The sequence below is a fragment of the Prenolepis imparis genome, unplaced genomic scaffold (genome assembly GCF_030444845.1).
Source record: "Prenolepis imparis isolate NDT839.2.m4 unplaced genomic scaffold, iyPreImpa1.0 SCAF_4, whole genome shotgun sequence".
NCBI classification, from domain to species: Eukaryota; Metazoa; Arthropoda; class Insecta; order Hymenoptera; family Formicidae; genus Prenolepis; species Prenolepis imparis.
This window is the reverse complement of record NW_028141162.1, coordinates 11,904,554-11,924,812: the sequence shown is the minus strand read 5'-3', so window position 1 is coordinate 11,924,812 and position 20,259 is coordinate 11,904,554. Positions and strand designations below refer to the sequence as shown.

The 20,259-nt window shown below is 30.5% G+C and overlaps 1 protein-coding gene across 6 annotated transcripts; it reads right to left on the bottom strand.

Annotated features, from left to right (window-relative positions):
• Nucleotides 1-1,821: 1,821 nt before the first annotated feature.
• On the bottom strand, nt 1,822-20,095 carry Mrp (Multidrug-Resistance like Protein 1). Of its 6 annotated transcripts, none has more exons than XM_083036688.1 (22): nt 19,519-20,095; nt 17,946-18,239; nt 17,580-17,717; nt 17,231-17,344; nt 16,883-17,082; nt 16,495-16,515; nt 16,227-16,412; nt 15,398-16,031; nt 15,039-15,185; nt 14,861-14,945; nt 14,564-14,763; nt 13,692-14,193; nt 12,846-13,023; nt 12,611-12,740; nt 12,282-12,501; nt 9,804-10,024; nt 5,573-5,753; nt 5,358-5,466; nt 5,144-5,270; nt 4,328-4,850; nt 3,988-4,234; nt 1,822-3,755 (listed from the first exon to the last, which is right to left on the bottom strand). In XM_083036688.1, the coding sequence occupies exons 1-22, from the start codon at nt 19,561-19,563 to the stop codon at nt 3,641-3,643; spliced, it is 4,617 nt and encodes a 1,538-aa protein (XP_082892814.1). In that variant the 5' UTR covers nt 19,564-20,095; the 3' UTR covers nt 1,822-3,640. The 6 variants fall into 6 exon arrangements, with proteins under 6 accessions (XP_082892814.1, XP_082892813.1, XP_082892812.1 ...); XM_083036687.1 differs by lacking the exon at nt 9,804-10,024 and adding an exon at nt 6,578-6,798 and having other exon boundaries at nt 19,519-20,092; XM_083036686.1 differs by lacking the exon at nt 9,804-10,024 and adding an exon at nt 8,954-9,174 and having other exon boundaries at nt 19,519-20,086.
• Between the last annotated feature and the right edge of the window lie 164 nt (nt 20,096-20,259).

Below are 20,259 nucleotides of genomic sequence, written 5' to 3'. Positions count from 1 at the left end.
AAAACGTGTGTTCAATAAGTTTTTAATTGTTTAAAAGAATATTAATTGTTTTCAATTTAGAGGAAAACTCATTCTTACACTATCGACAGATAGGAAAATGCACACGTTAAGTAAACGCAAAAGCAACGAATATAATATTTATTCGAATCTATATATTTCTAAGCTTCAAGCTTTAAATCGAACGCTTATATTTTTTTGTATTATTTTATATAATTTCTCTGCGCGAACGAGTAAATGTAACAGATAAAAAATTTATCTTGTGTTAAATCGCACACCGAATTACAACGAAACGTGAGACTATAGCAGTAGCAAAAATTCTATGCAAAAAGAATCTTTCTTACAAGAATAATATATATTATATAAAGGAATGGAAGAACTCAAGTACACGTTTTGATATTTTCGTGATTTATGTTTATACTATAAACAATACGTCAGGGTTCTCTATTTTCTTTTTCGTTTTTTTCTTTCTTACAAAAAGGCACTTTTTTCCGCGTGTAATATGCATGTTGTCAGAAAGCTCCTTTGTGCACGTATGATACAATATAGAATAGAATTTTTTCATCTCCCTTGGCTCTTTTTATGTTTAATATTATATATATCTAACATATTCGCGTACACATAATAAAAACAAAAAAATTATACAATTAAAAAATTGAAGCTAGTATTATATAGAAATACCGTACACATATTTTTTTGATTTCAATATTTATATTATCTCAATAATGATATAATACTAGTATTATATGAAAATTTATATATACCGATATATGTATCGGATACGTATCGGAATATATATTGATTTAAATAACAAATGCGAAAATAAAGATATATAATTGTCGCTATGTGTGTTCAAACAATTCAAAGTTTAACAATATGCTAAAAAGAAAAGAAATAATTTAACTGAAACTGCAAGTGTGCAAATTTCTTACATAAAAAGTTACAAATCCATACATTTTTAACAATAGAAATAATAACACAAACATATATAATTTTGCGTTTCTTCTTGGCAATATGAAATCATAAAATATGACTAATCTTGCACAAGTCAGAAAATTTAACTTGAGTAATCTTTAAATGTCGAATTTTCCTTGAAAGTCGACTATATCTTAAATGGTAATTTATTGCAATGCTGGACTCGAAAAGGTAAATCGCGATATTCTATTGTATTATCTAAAATTTTATGGATGGCAAGAGATTTCTTTTTAGTTTTCATAAGAGATTGAAGATAAGTTTTTACGAGCATTATTGATAAAATATTGTATAAAGATATCATAGCAAAGCCAAATTTCATAAAACGACAAATTGTAATATCAGACGAAAAAATATAAATTTAATCAATGAGGCGCGTACATAAACTACAACTTACTAATAAATTTACCAATATCGCTATTTAAATTTAAAATTTAAATTTCAGCATTAAATTTAAAATTTAAATTTCAGCATTAAATTTAAAATTACAGCAATCTAGCGTATTTTTTAATTACAATCTAATAGTTATACCACATGTGTTTTTATAGTTTTGTGAAAAAAGACTTATAGTATTGTGTAAGTTGTATCGAATAATGTGCTGGTAAAATTTGTATTGCATATATAATAGCTACTATAACATATTTCACATACGCTTATTGTTACACAAATTTTAACTTTTAATTAATACTACTTTCTTTTTCATCATAATCTTAATTAAGTTATCTTTTAATTAATTATCGCTTTTTTTTTTTTTTTTTAAGGACAACAAATTCTTTACATTTCTTCACGAATATTAAATTATATCCTGTGCAACATTTTCTTTCTAAATAATAAAATGTTATTATAAAAGAATAATTTTTTAATAATTTTATTTTCAGCAGCCTCTCTTATAAATAAAAAACAAATATAAAGCAAGTACACTTTTATATTAATACTTTCAAAAATATTTAATAATCTAAGGGGCTAAAGAGTTAAAAATACTATATAAACACCTAGTACATATGCGATTAATTACTATGTAAAATTATAGGGAGTTTTAGAAACACTGGTTAAAATATAATTGACTTATGAATGCCAGCAAACTGTTGAAGAGCAAAGAAAGTATGCGAGGAATTAGTATTATTATAGTCCTCGATAAATGCGATTTCTCTCTCTCTTTCTCTCTCTACTCTTTGTAAAATAGGCACAGAGATGTTATTTAACTATACTTTGGATAATACATAAAACTTTATAAAGAGATAGAGTATATACAGTAAAATGTGATGTTACATTACTTTTCTAGATACTTGTGCCGCATACAAAATGTATGTCGAATTGAAATTGCTATTTTTAACGGCATTGTTTGCTTTATAATAAGCGATTTATAAAAATAAGATATTACGCCATTATACATAAGTGGTACTGAATTCCGACTTAAAATTAACTTGTACCAGTTTCTATTAAGGTAGGTAGATAGATAGGCATGTAACAGATATTGGATTAATGTACATTTCGCCTTGATCTATATCACATTGTGTGATGTAACAGTAAAAATAAATTATATTATTATTGCGACTAATTGTCAATGTAAAAAAAAAAAAAAAAAAAAAATGCATTCTTTAACAAAGAATATAATCTATGGAAAAAAATCCATGTGCACTCAATCTAGAGAACACGTCGAATATTATGTTATTAGAGCAGCAATTACGACAATAGTATTTTTAAGCTTGCTGATTTAAACCGATGCGTTGGAGCAAGCTCTTTTAATTATCTTGTTGCCTTTGTTTTCTTTTGACTGAACACACACTTTTATTGATCACTCATACATATTTGTGTGTCATTATAGTCTTACTTCAATAATTGAAATTATATAAATGAGTATATAATTTAATCCGGAAGTTTTTAGGCGTGAAATCTTTACTTTTTTTTCAAATATTTTAAGAATTCTAGTAAACTTTGATTGATTTCTTGCAAATATTACTTTGATAAATTATTGTTATTCAAAAATTATTTAAAATTATTGTATTATAGTTTGTAAGATAATTTATATCTTTTATATCATATTTTTTATAATATTAAATCAAACACTGTTGCTTTATAAACAGAGAATCTGAAAATCTAATATTTTCATGAAAACATTTGTAATACGTTACTTTTATTATAGATTATGAAGAGAGATAGATCTTTGAAAGAAAAATATAGTATAAGAGAATAATGATGAAAAATAATTTACTCGTACTCTATTTACCAAAATGCTAACATATTTATCACGCAGGAGTTCTATCTCACTACTGCTCGGTTTAAATTTTGAAATAATTAATAGCTAATTACAATAGCTGAATACAAATAAAATGTGTCGCATTGCTTGTGATGAAAGAGGCTACAAAACTTATTTTAGAATATAAGGAGTCGATATAATATCGCTAATCGACGATACAATCGGGAAGAGTAATTCCTCATCACAGAATAAGATCTGGCAACAACAACTTTGAGGAAGAATCAGCGATATTGTACCGTCGATTGCGCAAACGCTCGCCTTTTTCTCTTCTTTGCATAGAAATATTTGACTATTTTACAAATTAAGTTTCTGTATACTATAGCTATGCGTTGTTTGTTCTACGGCTTTCCTTTGAACGTTGGCTCGTGAATAAATGTATAGCTGCTAAAAAAAAGAACCATTATGATATATATTTCAAGCAGCTAGACCTGCATCTTTAGCCATACTGTAGAAAGAACTAGATGGATTGCGAAGTAGCACTTCTGGAGAATCGTATTCAACAATCAGACCTTTATCCAACATAATCACCCTGAAACATTTTTATTATTTTTATTATTTGTAACAAAAGTTAATAATATAAATTAATATATTTATATTAATTATTATATTGTATTAATATAAATATAATTAATTATTATATTAATTATATTAGTTATTAATATAAAAATTTTTTATAATTTTAATCATCTTTAATGTAATAGGAGAAATAGAGTAGAGATCCGTTATGGAAAGAAATGTTGATATAACATTTAAACACATACCTATCTGAATCTAGAATAGTGTTGAGTCTATGAGCTATTGTAAGAACTGTACAGTGCTTAAATTCTTGGCGAATGGTAGTTTGAATCAGATCATCTGTTTCTAAATCGACCGCGGCTGTTGCCTCATCCAATATGAGAACCTTCGTTTTTCTAAGTAACGCTCTCGCCAAGCAGATCAATTGTCGTTGTCCGACACTTAAATTATCTCCGCCTTCAGTGACTTCGTGTAAAAGAGCATTGGGCAAGTCTGAAATGAGATATTAAACAGATTATAGATTATTTTCGAAAGTATGTAGAAAATATTCTAAAGGAACATTACTCTTGCAAAACTATAACATACTTTTTATAAATGATTTTAGGTGAGCGTGTTCCAACGCTCTCCAGATCTCCTCGTCGGCATGACAATCGAAAGGATCCAGATTCATTCTCAGTGTTCCGGAAAACAATACGGGATCCTGCGGAATAATGGTCAATCTCGAACGCAGATCGTGAAGACCCAGCTTGGAGATATCAACATCGTCGATCAAGATCTTTCCATGAGCCGCCTCGATTATTCTGAAGAGCGCCAGAGTCATGGATGATTTTCCGGCACCGGTTCTGCCCACGATACCGATCTTCTCACCGCCGAGCACGGTGAACGTTAAACCGTTCAGCACGAGATCTAATCCCTTCCTGTAGCGAACCTTAAAATTCTTGAAATCGACACGACCGTTCGTAGGCCACTCTTTTGGAGGTGTATACTCCGTATTTTTCCATGCTGCTTCCTGTTTCGTGTCTCCGTATTCTTTTATTCTCTCTACCGCGACGATGTTAGTCTCAACATCGGATGTCATACGTACCAGCCAGTTTAAAGTCTGGGTAATCTAACGTAACAGGCATAGAATGTAAATTGCAATCTTTCTTCACAAAATATTCAACATGCAAAATACCTATATTGTTTATAACAATTCTTTAAAAGTTTTGCATATTTTAATTTAGTCTTAATTAACATAATTATTGCATTAAAATATATATATGAAAATTCACTGTAATACTCAAACTGATCAACTCTACTTATTTGTAAATTTCTTAATTTTGATATCAAAGCACATAATTAGTACTTCAGCTAATGAATAGTGTCAGCTTTTCAGAAATTCATGTATCATCGATATCTTACTTGTAAGGCGTAGCTGACTGATAGACCGACAAGTCCCGAACTCATAGTAGCTCTACCCAAAACAGCAAACAATGCTGCGAAGAATATAATTAAATTTCCAACCATCTCCAATCTCACAGCCAACCATCTACAACACATCCATTTTAATTAATAATTAAATTAATAATTATGTATAGGGGAAATTGTAATAATATTGTTTTACATCGATATATACCTGTTTGAAATAATACTAGGATAATAACAGACTTGATTGAAGTCTACTCTATTTTCAGACTCTTGGATAAATTGTTCTTGTACGCCATATGCTCTAATTATTTGTGCACCTAGAAATAAAATAAATAAATAGATTACTTTGTAATATTTAGGAATAAGAATGAGCAATATATTGTGGAGTATGTATATATATAATATAAAACTTTAAGAACATACCAGTCACTGACTCACTAAAATGCGAATATATAGGAGATCTCGAAACAGATTCTAATCGTTTTAATTGGCGTGACGTCGCAACGTAAAAACGTTGAATAAAATAATAAATCGCACCTATTGGCACTATCACTGCGATAAATATAGGTGTACTGTAGCTTATTACTACGAGAGTGGCTATGACCTGTAATGCATATAACCATTAATAACACTGAAAAAGTACATTTTATTATTTTTCGTAAACTTTATAAGTGTAAGATGTGATAATATCTCTGTATAATGCGATACAAATTAATCCGAACGGAAGAAAAATATATAAAATATGTGTGATGACTGTATCAAAAAATATAATCGAATAAATCGTCTCTATAAGAAAAATATAAATAAAGAGATGATAATCACATGCAAAAACTTATGGTAGAAGCACTCGTGTTTTTTTTTTATAGACAGCAGCTGTTTATATAAAAAAACAAGAAGACAAATTGACAAAGTCGTTTCATAGGCCCACCAACATGTATCACGAATATGATAATATTGCTATTAGACAAATACAAATATAAGCATTAGCGTCAAAGATGTTTTTTTTAAATCATGATCGATACACTGTTAGTATCTTCTACTGGCATACATATTGTAGTAATCCATCGACTGCAGTCAATCTATGAGAACGGACACAATTATACTTAAATTCTACAGCACATTTATTCCATATATTCTATATATTTGTTCGCAAAATTTGTCACCAGTTTTTAAAGCTAGTGAAAATGAAGTTCACACAGATATCCAATATACCAGTATACCATAATACTATAATTATTCACAGGCATTTTTTGACACAAAAATTATATATTTGATCGCAACCTATAAGATGTATGCAAAGTTTTCTACGCACAGTGATGGAAAATGAAGGTGAGTAATATGGAATCCTGGATGAAGTTGAGAAGATAAATGGGAAAGCAATAAGAATCCCAACAACAGACTATTCTCTGCGCGTTACGAAAAGATTACCTCGAACAGGCAATAGATGGTATCAGAAATTTGTGGAGGAAGAGATGTATCCAGTATGTCCACGTCTTTAGCAAACCTGGAGATAATACGACCAATAGGAGTCGTATCAAAGAAGGTCAATGGAGCACGCATCACAGCACGCAGCATCACTATGTGCATCTGACGAGCAGCCAACCAACAGCCCAGCTGCGGTGCCAAATCGCAGAAAAAGCTCGCCATCGCTACAACATCAGACATGGATAACTTTCATTGTAACCGCAGTCTTTTTTTTTTTTTTTATTTGTGAAATCAATAACACAAATCATCGATTAATAAATATCAATGAATTAAAAATTTCATAAGCAAAGATATGCGCTAAACAAGATATATTATACGCATGATAAGAAAAACTTTTCCTTCTTTGCGAGTGCTGTTTCTTTTATATTTTTAAAAATTTTTTCTATATGTTTAAATTTTTTTTTCAACACGAATTGTTATCTTTAATGAGTTACAGAATAAGCTGTAAGAAATAAGAAATTTGTTTAATTTTTTTATTGCTCATAATATTGCTCGATATTCAAATGCATCTGCAATATCATGAACTTAAACTACTGCTTCTGTCTCATGTTATGCGAAGGTGTGAAGTTTGCTGTGACATACCAGACATATAGCAACAGGAAATATAAATTTAAGAAATTACATATTCTAGAAAGCAGAACCACAATTACATGTTATATAAGCAAATATAGAGAGTAAGCATTATTAACAAGCACAAGCAAAATCATTTCTGTACAGGATTATTAACTGGTATAATTGTGTCCATTCGCTGATTACTACACTATATGGTTGCATTATAATTATATATAGTAATTATAAATTAGTTACATACATGAATTAAATTAAAATTTAAAAAATAATAATCTTCAAATTGTATAACTGAAAGAACTCAATATGTATGTAAAATAAATTCAACATAAACATAAAACAATTATGTTGGATTTTGTAAAGCGATATAAAAATGATGATTTTTGAAGCAAAATTCCATCTTGAGCGATATTAAAAATTATTATTATGTTACAGTAACATCTCTGAGATATCACACACAGATCCAAAACACATATACACTAATAATAAATGAAAATGAACATTATTAATTAACATTCAAGAAGAAGAACATCGAGATATCCTAGAATCCTTGAAATGAAGAAAAAAATTTACACATGTTATAATTATCGATCAATGAATTGTGTGATATTATGGAATATACAATGTGATATAAAATCCGATAGGAACACATTCACGTTTCATTGAGAATAGTTAAGTTTCTCCTCACGAAAAAGATATTATTTCTCCAAATACGATTTTGCAAATATTTCTCTCTAGATGTATCTTTAAAATTTTTTACAAATCCCACTATAAGCACTATTGATGCTATATATATAAAAATTAATTACTTGTTAATCGCATTTCGTAGACAAATACATGACGTTTTTTCCGTCAAAGTTTCTCGCTCTAAATATATACTTGAAAAGACGAATATCATTAGCAGAAACGTTTCTTTTACGACGAATTTACAAAAGAAAATCAGATTGAAAAATTAAGCAATCGTTACAGAATACGTTTGTTACCTCATCGGCTGAACGCACAAACGCACGGGTAAACCGCTCAAATGCTGTGCAATATAAATTGCAGCATTTTGAGAATATCTTTTATCCTTTCATATCCACATGCATTCGTTGATCCATCATATTGATTGCAACAACTTATATAAATATACATATAAAGTAGCTTACCCGTGCTCATGTACACCTAGCCGACAAACTAACGACATATTACTATAGTCTTGCTGTTTTTCCTAAAATTTCAAGCGTTGTTATTCAATCGAAATAACTTTTCAACATTTTTAAATAGAAAAAGATCAGATCCAAAATTGATAAAGTACATCACTGTTATGAATTCGCATCTTTTCAAGCGTATCTCCGCGTCTCTTAAATATTCAGAACAATTACACATGATATAATTTTATCGAGAGAGAAAGAGAAAGAAAAGAAACAAAATTATTTTAAATTAATTTCATTGTTTTGACTTATCTCGATATTTATTTTAAATGAAAATATCGTATATGAAAAAAATGTAATTATCAAAGTAAAACGTGAATCATTTGATCAGTATAATATCAGTAATATAGTATCAGTATAATAAAAAAATAAGAGATTAATTATCACAATACTGTGTAAAAAATAAATTTATAATATACGATTAAATTGAAATAAAGAAGGATATAAAACTGTAGCAAATATATTCGTTTGATAGTAAAAGAGACGTAATATTAACAACTGTCAGAATCATTACTTATGCGTGTATTAGTGTGCGTAGAGTTATATGAAAATATCATACCGAAAAGAGGCAAGTGATCCAAGTACGCAGAATAAGCGGTAGAGCATTGTCAACGATATCAATGTCTTTACCAAGTCGACTAAGGATTCGACCAATCGGAGTTCTGTCAAAAAACGACATTGGGTTGCGAAGAACGTTGAGTAGTGTATTCTCGAAGAGACGACTAGAAGCGATTACCGTCCCTTTAGCCAGGAATAGCGCCATTGCGAATACCGTCACGCCTACAACGATCATGGTGATCAACTTTGATTTATCGGATAAAATGACAAATTATATAATCAGATTTTTTTGTTTTCGCGATTAATAATACATCATCAAAGACGTTTTCGAACGAACGAGAAAGATATATTAGGGCTTTATATAATCGGCAATGTTCATTTTCATAGTTGCTCATCATTTCATCTAACTCCATATGCAAGTTCCTCACTGCAGTCACACATGAATTGAGGTGTAATGTAATTAAAGAAAGATAATATGTATAAATATAAATAAATATATACATATGTAGAAAATAAACGAAAGAGAGAAATGTATAATAAGAAAAGAGGAAAAATGTGATTCAAGATTGTACTGTGAAAAAATACATAGTGTTGCTAATTACGTAATTAATTGCATGCAATTACGTTGATTTATTAATTCATCACTAATGCGTTTCTAATGATCATCTATCGATCACTAATGAAGAATAGAGACTGAGAAAAGATCACTTTTGAAAGCTCTTTTTTAATTCGTCGGTACTAATTAATCATATTTGTATCGATTGGTGGACCAATATGATTCTGCCTATGCTGTACATTAAATTACGTGTGAAATACACAGAGAGAGAGAAAGAGATTAAATTCTCGCATACCGATGCTAGACAAAACAACCAAGCCCTAATACTTGGAGGTAAAACGTTGTCTATTATGTCAATGTCCTTTCCAAAACGGTTTAATAATCTGCCGGACGGTGTAGTGTCAAAGAATCCTAGAGGTAATCGCAGTATGGCAAACAATAATTCTGAATGCAGAAGTCTACTGCTCCGCAGACATCCGATAACCAATGCTGTCTGCGCCAGCACTACAAAAGTGGCTGAAATTTAATGTAAAATTGATTTAAAAATATAGCATTTTATCATATTTATACTTTATCCGAAAAAATCTTTTTTTTTCTATTATCGATTTGCTGATAGCACTATAAAAAAAAATTATTTTTAAGCTTTACATCTTTTGTTCGGCTAGCAATTAACTCGTTAATGCGTACATTTACATTGTTAAATTCAAATATTACACTGCGTTTATGTAAAACAAAAATGTGATGTGTTAAGTATTAAATTCGTTTCATGAACAGCATATATAATTATATTAATATAGCATTAATGTAATTATATTAATATGGCAGAAATGTAATTACATTAATATGGCATTGATCATTAATGCTATTAATGTATTAATGACAAAACATGAAAAGCGAATCTAGCTAAATCGTCTGGCTTGAGATGGAAATAAAGTGGTATATTTCAAATAGTATGTCTTACTAATGTCGCTATTATATATTTAGTTATAAGTCTGTCCGATTAAAATCTAAGTAAATTTGAGACATAAATATATCATGAAAGAAAATACATGAATGTGTTATATAAATTAAGAAAAAATATATGTACTCGACTTTTAAATTAAGCATGTTGACTCTTATTACGATAAGTATGATAAGCAATCCAAGCGTGTAATTTAATATTAAAAATGTATGCTCTTGTATAGAATAGAAATTGAAACTTAAATACATAGAATTGATAAGAGTATAAAGAGGAAAATGATAAGACAACCGGCAAATGAGATATGTCTCAAATAATCTCCGTCTGAAGTCTGTCTTCTAAATTAACACGTTAATACTATGCTTACTATAGTCATCCTAATTTACACGCAATTATCTGATCAGGAAATCAGTGCAAATTTTGATCTGTGTTTAAATAAGAACTTTTTGTTTTTAATTTATACATTTATACTACAATTTATCTCATAACAATTTTGATAAGAATTTTAGCGCGTATTCATATTCAAATAGTTGATTAATCTATACAGACTGATTTCCTGTTTCTATTATTTTGAAAAACATTGATGCTAAAAAGCTTTCTTCTCTTTCTCTACTTCATGCTTATAGACGTGTATAATAATATATTATTAAATCATTTCTATTTCTTTCATTTTCGAAGTAAGCTTTAAATATCGTGACAGAACATCACGATTTACAGTTTATCCGATTGACGTTCACTGATAACACAATGGAAATATTTGTATTCTCCTCTCTATATCATTTTAAAACTATAAAAATCACAAAAGAAAAGTACATATACACATTCATTGATTGTACTATTCTAATGCATTAATCAATAATTTTTCTGCACTACTCTTTGTTCATATAATCATTAGATATAAATTTTTTTTCACGTAAAAAAATTAGATTAGAAAAAAATTAAAACAAAAAATAACAAAAGATACAAATTGCATCTGCATGAAAAGCATTTCAAACAAAAACATTTTTCATGCAATAACAAGGAAGCGATCATTCGTAAAAAATTATCACTACGACACTTGCAATTAAAAACATATGGCTACTGAAAGGTTTTAATCTTAAATCAGTTTTCAAGTATTTAATTAGTATGTTAGAATAGTGTAGACACAGCAAACCACACTCGTTTAGTTTTTTAAGGAATTATCCTAATAATTTTTGAAATTTAACATGTAGCGTGTGTAAAATACATTAGTGAAAATAACTCAAAACGAAAAAAAAATGACACATTATAACCAGCGTTAGTATAGTTAAATCATAATCGAGGTTTTTATGATTTAACTTTATTAAAAATTCAATGGAATTTTAGATCTATAAAAACTATGTTAAAAGTAATTACCCCAATAATGTGTAATCTGTGAGGGAACATGCCTTTCAAATCACTATATACTATGACGAGCAAAAATAAGTGCCATTGCCTATATTGAACGAATTGCCGTCTGCGAGTAAAAGAAGGGATATTTATACAAGTACACGTAGCAGCGGCAGGGATAAGCTTACCTGAATACCGCGAAAACGTTCTTTATAGAGTGCACTCGATTGAACGCTACAAAAGTTTCGAAGTGTCTCATCAATCAAAACGAAAGGATCGCAAATTTCCTTGCCTTGCTTGATTGATGAAACAATCAAACGAAACTTTCGTTGCGTTAAACGGATTGCACCCGCGTAAACGCGAAATTTTAAACAATAACTAATCGGATCTATCTGTCAAATGGACAAGATCAATGTATCATACAAAAAAAAAAAAAAAAAAAAGAAAGAGAAAAAAAGAGAAACATACCTTGTCCAAAACCAAGTACACCGTATACTCCGAGGTACATGTCTCGTTTCGTCGTGTCGACTGTATCGTTCACGATGGTCAGATTATCGTTCGTCCAAACGCTGAGCCAAACACTGGAACCGATGCTGAACGATTGAAAGACCGCGTTCATCACGATCGTTGATATCGATAAGAACCATCCAATAGATTTCAAATAGTAAGAATACACTTGCCATTTTACCTAGTGGAGAAATATAATACGTAAGTATAAAAAACAATTCTCTTTCTTCATAAAAAAATGTAAATTGTTTCATATATGTACATATTCTAAAAATTAACAGAATACATACGCTTCCAGTTTCCGTTTTTTCGACTTCTATCAGTTTCTCCCCAATATTATTAGCATTCGGTACCTCTTTCTCCTTCGTGCTATTGCTATGCAAATAATTCGCCGATTGTTGACTTTCTGTCGAATATTGCCTATTCACGCATAAATGCATTATTTATTTATAATCAAATATATAATCGAACATATATTTAAATTCTTGTTATTATTCATTATTTATGAAATATGTTTAAAATTACCTTTGTAGAGAACCATTGAGCGATTTTCTATCAGTCATAGAACCAGATTCACTTAGACTCTCGGATATTCTTGATCGTACTCGAGTTAAGTTCTGCTGGAACTCGTCCGCTCCCATTGTTGATTCAAGTTGTTGTTTAATTTCTTGTAAATCTGGTTCGGAACCTTCATAAACTTGAACTGTTTCAAATTCGTCATATTAATCTTAGAATATTGAACAACCTCATTCGCATTTAAAATGTATTAATGTAATAATGGGAAAAAATTCAAGAAATTTTCATGCGTATTTTTCAAATTAGAATTTAAAAGGAAATTAGTATTTGGATTAAATTAGAATTATAGAATCTCATCTATCTATGTGTATTCAGAATGAAAATTTCAAACATTTCAGTTTAATAACTTGAGAAAATTTCAATATAAACACTAGGGAAACTATTTGCATTAAAAAATCTTTTAAATTTCAATAAAGTGCACGCAACATGCATTAAAAAATTCCATTTTTATCAAAGCCTTTTTTCTGTTTATATTAAATTATGACTAGTTATACTGATAACTACTTATTAGTTTTAAATGAATAATACTTATTATTATTTTGCCGGCAAACATAATGTTCAAGACACAAGGGACTTCAAATTTAATAAAGTATTTCATTGACAACAATAAATCTAATACTAAAAGCGAATATTTCTTATGCAAGCATATACGAAGTAGGAACAGGAATTGTAATTACTTTTTCGCGGACTTACGATTTCCAACTTAGATCCATGAAAAAAAAGTATAACAATAAATTTTATATAATAGGTATAATAAAAATACGCGCAACAAGTTGAATTATTATTAATAGATACCTTCTTGTAAGTGATGCACTAAGAACTCGGCGAAAGCGCCCTTTTTCTCTAACAGTTGCTTGTAAGTTCCGCTCTCCGTTATCTCGCCATCTTTAAGAACAATAATATTATCGACCTCCGGCAGATACGTGATACCATGTGTAACAAGTACTCTCGTCTTCTTCTTCAGCAGACCGTTCGGACCTATCACATTCTCAAAAATGTGTTTTCCTACATGCGAATCTACCGCGCTCAAAGGATCGTCTAAGAAATAATTTTCCGAATCGTTATATACAGCTCTCGCTAAGGCCACTCTCTGCTTTTGACCGCCAGACAGATTTATGCCTTTCTCCCCGATCTCTGTTTGATCTCCCGCAGGTAGCATCTTGAGATCCGGACTTAATGCACACGCTTCGATCACGCGATTGTATAGCAATTTGTTTAAGGCCTTTCCGAACAGTACGTTGTCCTGCAAAATGGCATTTTGTATCCATGGTTGCTGAGAGACGTATGCAATCGAGCCCTGCAAACGAAAAGTATTTAAAGAATAAATCCAGATTCTAATCTATATCTTATTTATTTAATTAGAGATTTAAAAGCACAAAAATATACAAAAAATACACAATTTTTCAATTTTATCTGCCTTAGTATAGTCTCTATATTTTAGTCTGCATCATTACTAGGAAACAAAAATGTAAAATGATAAAAAAAAATTACGCAATTACATTTCCAATTTATATTTAAAGAAAAAGAAAAAAGAGTTTAAACTCTTTCTTTATCTACTTATGTAGATATATATTGTTTAATTTTATTATAACTTTTATAAAATCAAAGATATTTATACTTTGCTTCTTCTACTTAATATTTATAATTTAATAAAACAATATACTCACTTTTGTGTTTACTTTCCCATTTAATTTCTCCATCTCGCCAAGCAGAGCAGATAAAAGGGAAGTCTTGCCTGATCCCACTGTACCAACTATTGCTACTAATTGACCTTGTTCTACATGGAAATTGATATTTTGTAGTATTGGTCTCTCAATGTGTTCATTGTCCCAACAGAAGCTACCGTTCTCAATTACTAACGCGTGTACTAAATCAATGTGATACAATGCGTGTTACTACAAATGTATTATATACACTATGCACATAAGAATTATATCACTTTACAAGAAAAAATGTTATTTTACCTTCTGATGGATCATGCTGTACATTATTAGGGTCCAACTCCTCCATGTTCATAAATTTATTGATGCGTTTTACAGAGACATAAGCCTAAACGCAAAGCCACATGAATAATATTATTAGTCAAAAATAAAACATACTAAATATATAGCTGTGATTGCATAAAAAGATATATAAACTTACTTGAACTATATTACCAATCATCATGGGCAGCATAGAAAGTGGAAATCTTAAGATGTTGAATAAACTGAGTGAAACAAAGGCAGTTGTACTGTCTAGAACATTCTTTTCGTCTATAAGTACATAAGTTGTAAAAGATACCAGTGATACCTGCACATTTATGAAAAAAAGAATAAGACAATATATAAAAAAGGAGAAAAATATATAATTGAATATATTTTATATAAGTAAATCGAAAATCGCAGAACGCGAAGTTTTTATTATAAAAATTATATACTGAGAGATAAATTTAATAGAAAAAAAAAGAGAAACGAATTTCTATTTCCGAGAGCCTCAATATAAATGTATTATTCGAAACGTACCAAAAAGGGTGCACACGACCATATAAAGCTCGTACCAGCATTCAAATACGCCGCTTCTTTTAATACTTGGATTTCCTTGACTCTGATTTTAAGTATCTGCTGCTCGAATGAAGGTTCCCACGCATACAACTTCAACACTTTTATACCGTTAAGTACTTCGTTCATTAACTTTACCCTCTCGTCCTTGCTCTTCATTTGTCTGATTTGTAACGTTTTCACTTTGTTCGCAATTAAGCCGTTTACGGGAATAAGAATGATCATAACTGCTAAACCGGCGAGCACCGCCGGTCCCAGTATCTCCCATAAAAAGTACAAAGCTAAGGCGATTTGTAGAGGAGCCGACCATATCATGTTTATGTACGCGGTTAAGTCCATAAATCTTTGAGCATCTACAGACATTAAATTTACTATTTCACCGAGCGTGGATTCTTTCCTGGATGCGTTCGACATTCTCAATGCTTTGCGATAAATTGCCGCGATTAATGCGGTACGTATGCGCAATCCGACTAAGAACATACGATGAAAATATTGAGATAGTATTAACGTTTGAAGTACTGCTGTAAGTAAAAGTAATCCGGAATAAAAGTATCCTTTCCACATTTCTTCTTCTCCCTCGATGAAAGCAATTAAAAGCCTAAATAAAAAAAAAGACGCATTATAAATATACGCGTTATGTAAATAAGCTAAGAACAATTAAAATATTCTAGTAAAAATATTGTTTGTTTGTTATTATTTATGTTTTACTGAATAAACTGAGAAGACAGAATAAAATAAAGTCTAAATTAGATATAAATCAAAATTTTGTCACGCATTATTTGTATATACTTACTTTAATATTTGAGGGCTAATAAAAGTCATAACGTCTTGAATCAGTTTCAGGAAAGCGCCAAACATGAACGTCGTACCGAAAGCTTTGCAGATAGGCGGTAGGATGGAAGCAACTTTCTTTTTTCGGCCATCGTTAAAATCCACTTGTCCAGACGCTTTTCGGAATGATGCTTTTGCACTTTCTACTCTATATGTGTATAAAGAACATTTATTGTGTTTATAATTTAGATTGAATGATTATGATAAAAACATTATATGACACATCCTACCTAAAGTAAGTCCAAAACAACCTTGTTAGCACAAGAAATGTATGAACATGTTAAAAAACTTTTAATCAAGATTTTATATATTTTCTCTATATCTATATTTATAATATATTTCAATATAAGAGATATATGCAAACAATATGATATGACATAACATATACATATATAAATTTAAAATATTTAAAATAATAAATCTTTATGCATTAGAAATTGAATAAACATGTCTAATAAATGTATATTCTCTTTAATCTGTATGCTTTGTATTCAATATTAATATAACATTTCCCTGCAGTAGGTTACGTTAAAAAAAACAAAAAAAAAAAAGAAAAAAAGCTAATCATACTGATTGCAAGTATCTATTTGTATAAAGAGATTCATCAAGTAAACTTACTCGTCTGTTTTCATCAAGTTTTTATTCCAATATTTATCGAATTTCGGCACTATTTCTGTGGCCATATCTTCTGGATTCATGGACCATAGATCGGATGTTTCGAGCGGTTTTCGAAAACCTTTCCATGCTAAGGAATCGAACCACGCAAAAAGAATCCTTGATGGAAAAGAAGAGCCTTGCTCTGGACACGGTGTTTCAACCTGAGTGAGTAAATATACATATTTTTAAGATTGTTTACAAATTTATTAAAAAACTTTCAAATTTTATGATTGATTCCAAGATTTTATGTTTATGTATCAAACAATATCAATTTGACATTTTACAGTGCAATCAATATAAGATAATTACCGTAGCATATTCGGAGAATTTAGGCTCTGCATCAACCACGAAATTAAGTACAAACAATATCACAACTATTGCATAGTAGATCATATAAGATACCGATAGGTTTGATGGCTGTTTCTAAAAACACAACAAATTATTATACCATATAAATTATTATCTGAAAACTGTAACTAGCTTTCTTGTAAAATATTAAGAAACTAATAACAAGATATAATTGTGATAAAAGTAGGATAGTAAAAAAAATTATAAAAAGAAAATATATATAGAAAATATTCTTAACAAATATGTATACATTCAAGATGCATTCATTTCAAATATTTAATTGCTTTAATATCATAAAGACTTAACATACCCCATCGATTAATTCATTTATAGAAACTCTGTACTGTACACTTCCACATAATGCAAGGAAAAACCAAAATAGGAATAAAAGACCTGATGTCCGCATTCCACATTTTCTATTATATGTCATTAAAACAGATGCTAATATCTAAAATAATTAAACAAATTACATTGTACATTATATAGATAATTTGTGTGATAAATATGTGTATGATTATTTTTTTAGTGTTGTGCGATAAATCGATAATAAACACTTTCATCTTGAGAAAAAAATAAAAATATTTAAAAAAATATATATATTTTTTTAAAATATATATTATATAACTACATCAAAAAATATACTTAAAATATTATTAATATAAAATATTGTACTTACAAAGGTAATAATTTTTATAAATGGTGTGTAATAATCTACACTGTAGACCGTACGATGAGCATACACTGCCAGTATTATATCAACTATGGAAAGTATAATTAATCCTACTGTAAGTACTTGCTTAGAAATAAATAACCATGTATACGGGATATTTCTTCTTTTACTATTTATAAGGTAATATGCTTCCATCAGTGAGAATACCCATAAAAATATACACGGTATCCATACCAATACCGTTTTTTGGAAGCATTCTGTTAGATCTGGATTGTATGTGTACCATGTTAGATTAGCATCCTAGAACAGTCAGAAATTTTGGATCAAGTATATTAATCTTCGTTATATCAATATTTTTAAAATAATATTGCAAAAAAGCGATACTATTCAGCAAATCCTTATTAATATTTAATAACATTTCGATAATGAGCTAAGGTACGTGTTCCAAAAAGAGCATAAAAATAAAGACATGAACCAAAAAAGGACATCTACAAAAAATCCCTTCCAAAATTTTGAGAAAATTTATAGACATAATGTCTTTATATTTCCATATATAATAACTGAGCATTTCAATACCTGAATCGTATTGATATATAAATACTACAGACGAATAAAAAAAAGGAAGAGGAAAAGATTTCATAATATCATTAGTCACTCCATTCGATGCATTCAGGAAATTTAACTATTGCACAACAATGCGTGGCAAATAAAGTTAAACGAGTCGACTGTTCAATTATTTTGACAATCTTTTTTCTGCCTTTTTCTTTTTTTTTCTGTTTTCCTCTCTTTTTTTCTTTCAACATTATATAATATGTTCACAAATATAATATTAATTATATGTAATATTTCTCGTATTACTATATAAAAGAAATTTTACGATTGCGTGCTTGGTAGAATAATTAAAAATCAGGAACTTTTTTGTTAATTACTCTTATTAATAAAGTGTAATATTATTTCAATATTTGCACATTTCCATTCTTTGCGAATTCTGTGAACGCGATAATTACAAAGCTGCTTGTACAAGCATCCTCACTTACGCTTGCAATTGTGTTTGTCTTTGATTCTAGATGTATGACAAGATAATAAAATGCAGATATATATAGATCTCAATTGATAAAAGATAAAAGATTCGCTTGAACGAGCACAATTATTTCCTCATACGGGCGCCTAAGATTACGATTTTATTTCCTACTCTCGCAACATTTTTTTCTTTACAATTTCGAGAAACTGACATATCGCGCAACCATAAAAATGACATTTCCTTATATCACATTATCGACTATTATTAGTCATTCATGGAAGGTGTGTGCGTGTGGTGTAAAATGACGACAGGGTGAAAGCGAAATCGTGTTGACCGATATTATAAACGTTTGACTGTGACTCGGCGAATCTTACAAAGAGAGACGATGATGTTTGTGGAATAAGCGGCTTATACAATCGTGTAGGAATAACCGCGAACGAGAAACAGGAATGGGAGAAAGAGAGAGGAAAAAAGGCGAAAGAAGGTGAAAGAAGGTGAAAGAAGGTGAAAGAAGGTGAAAGAAGGCGAAGGAACAGAGTGGTCTTAAATTACACTCACCCAAAACTTGGTGCCGCAAAACTCGTCCATCATTTGACCTTCCATATTGACACATTTATTAATTAGCCGGCGAGCCTTGTCACGTAATCCGAGCCGTTGGTAGGAAAGACGGAGCGTCAACCAAAGAATCGTATAGACCGCGAACCTCCTCGCCTCTGAGCAAGGATCGCTCGTGCACTCGATTCACACTACACTACGGCACACATAATGCGAGCGAAACACGCACGAACACGCGCGAGGGAAGGGGAAGAGTCCAGCGAATCCACTACGAACGATGAGCACGAGCTGTCAGAGTGAAACGTCGCTCCCAAAGGCATCTAAAGGCGTCCCGAGGCGTCCGAGATTGCGAGGAAGCGCGAAATAGACGGACGAGAAACCACTCGTCGTCGTCGCTCCTCGCTCGTCGCGCGATAATCCGCCATCCGCCGTGTTCGAGTGTAACACGAGTGAAAGTAGCCGATAATCGTTTGCCCAATGGGTATCGAGCTATCGACGCGCCGGGGAGAGAGATCGACCAATCGCGCGACGCGGATTCGAATTTGGGCGGGAAAAGTCGCGCGCGCCTGCGCGACTTCTTGCACTCGCGTTCACGTGCACGTTACACGTCATACTTTTGACAGTCGGATCATTTCTTTCTCTCTCTCTCTCTTGAAAATGTCACCGCTACTTTGTATGCGCGCGATTACGAGATAAAGAGTTCTCTCCGAAAATCAAGCTTCTCACACGAGCTTCAAACAAATA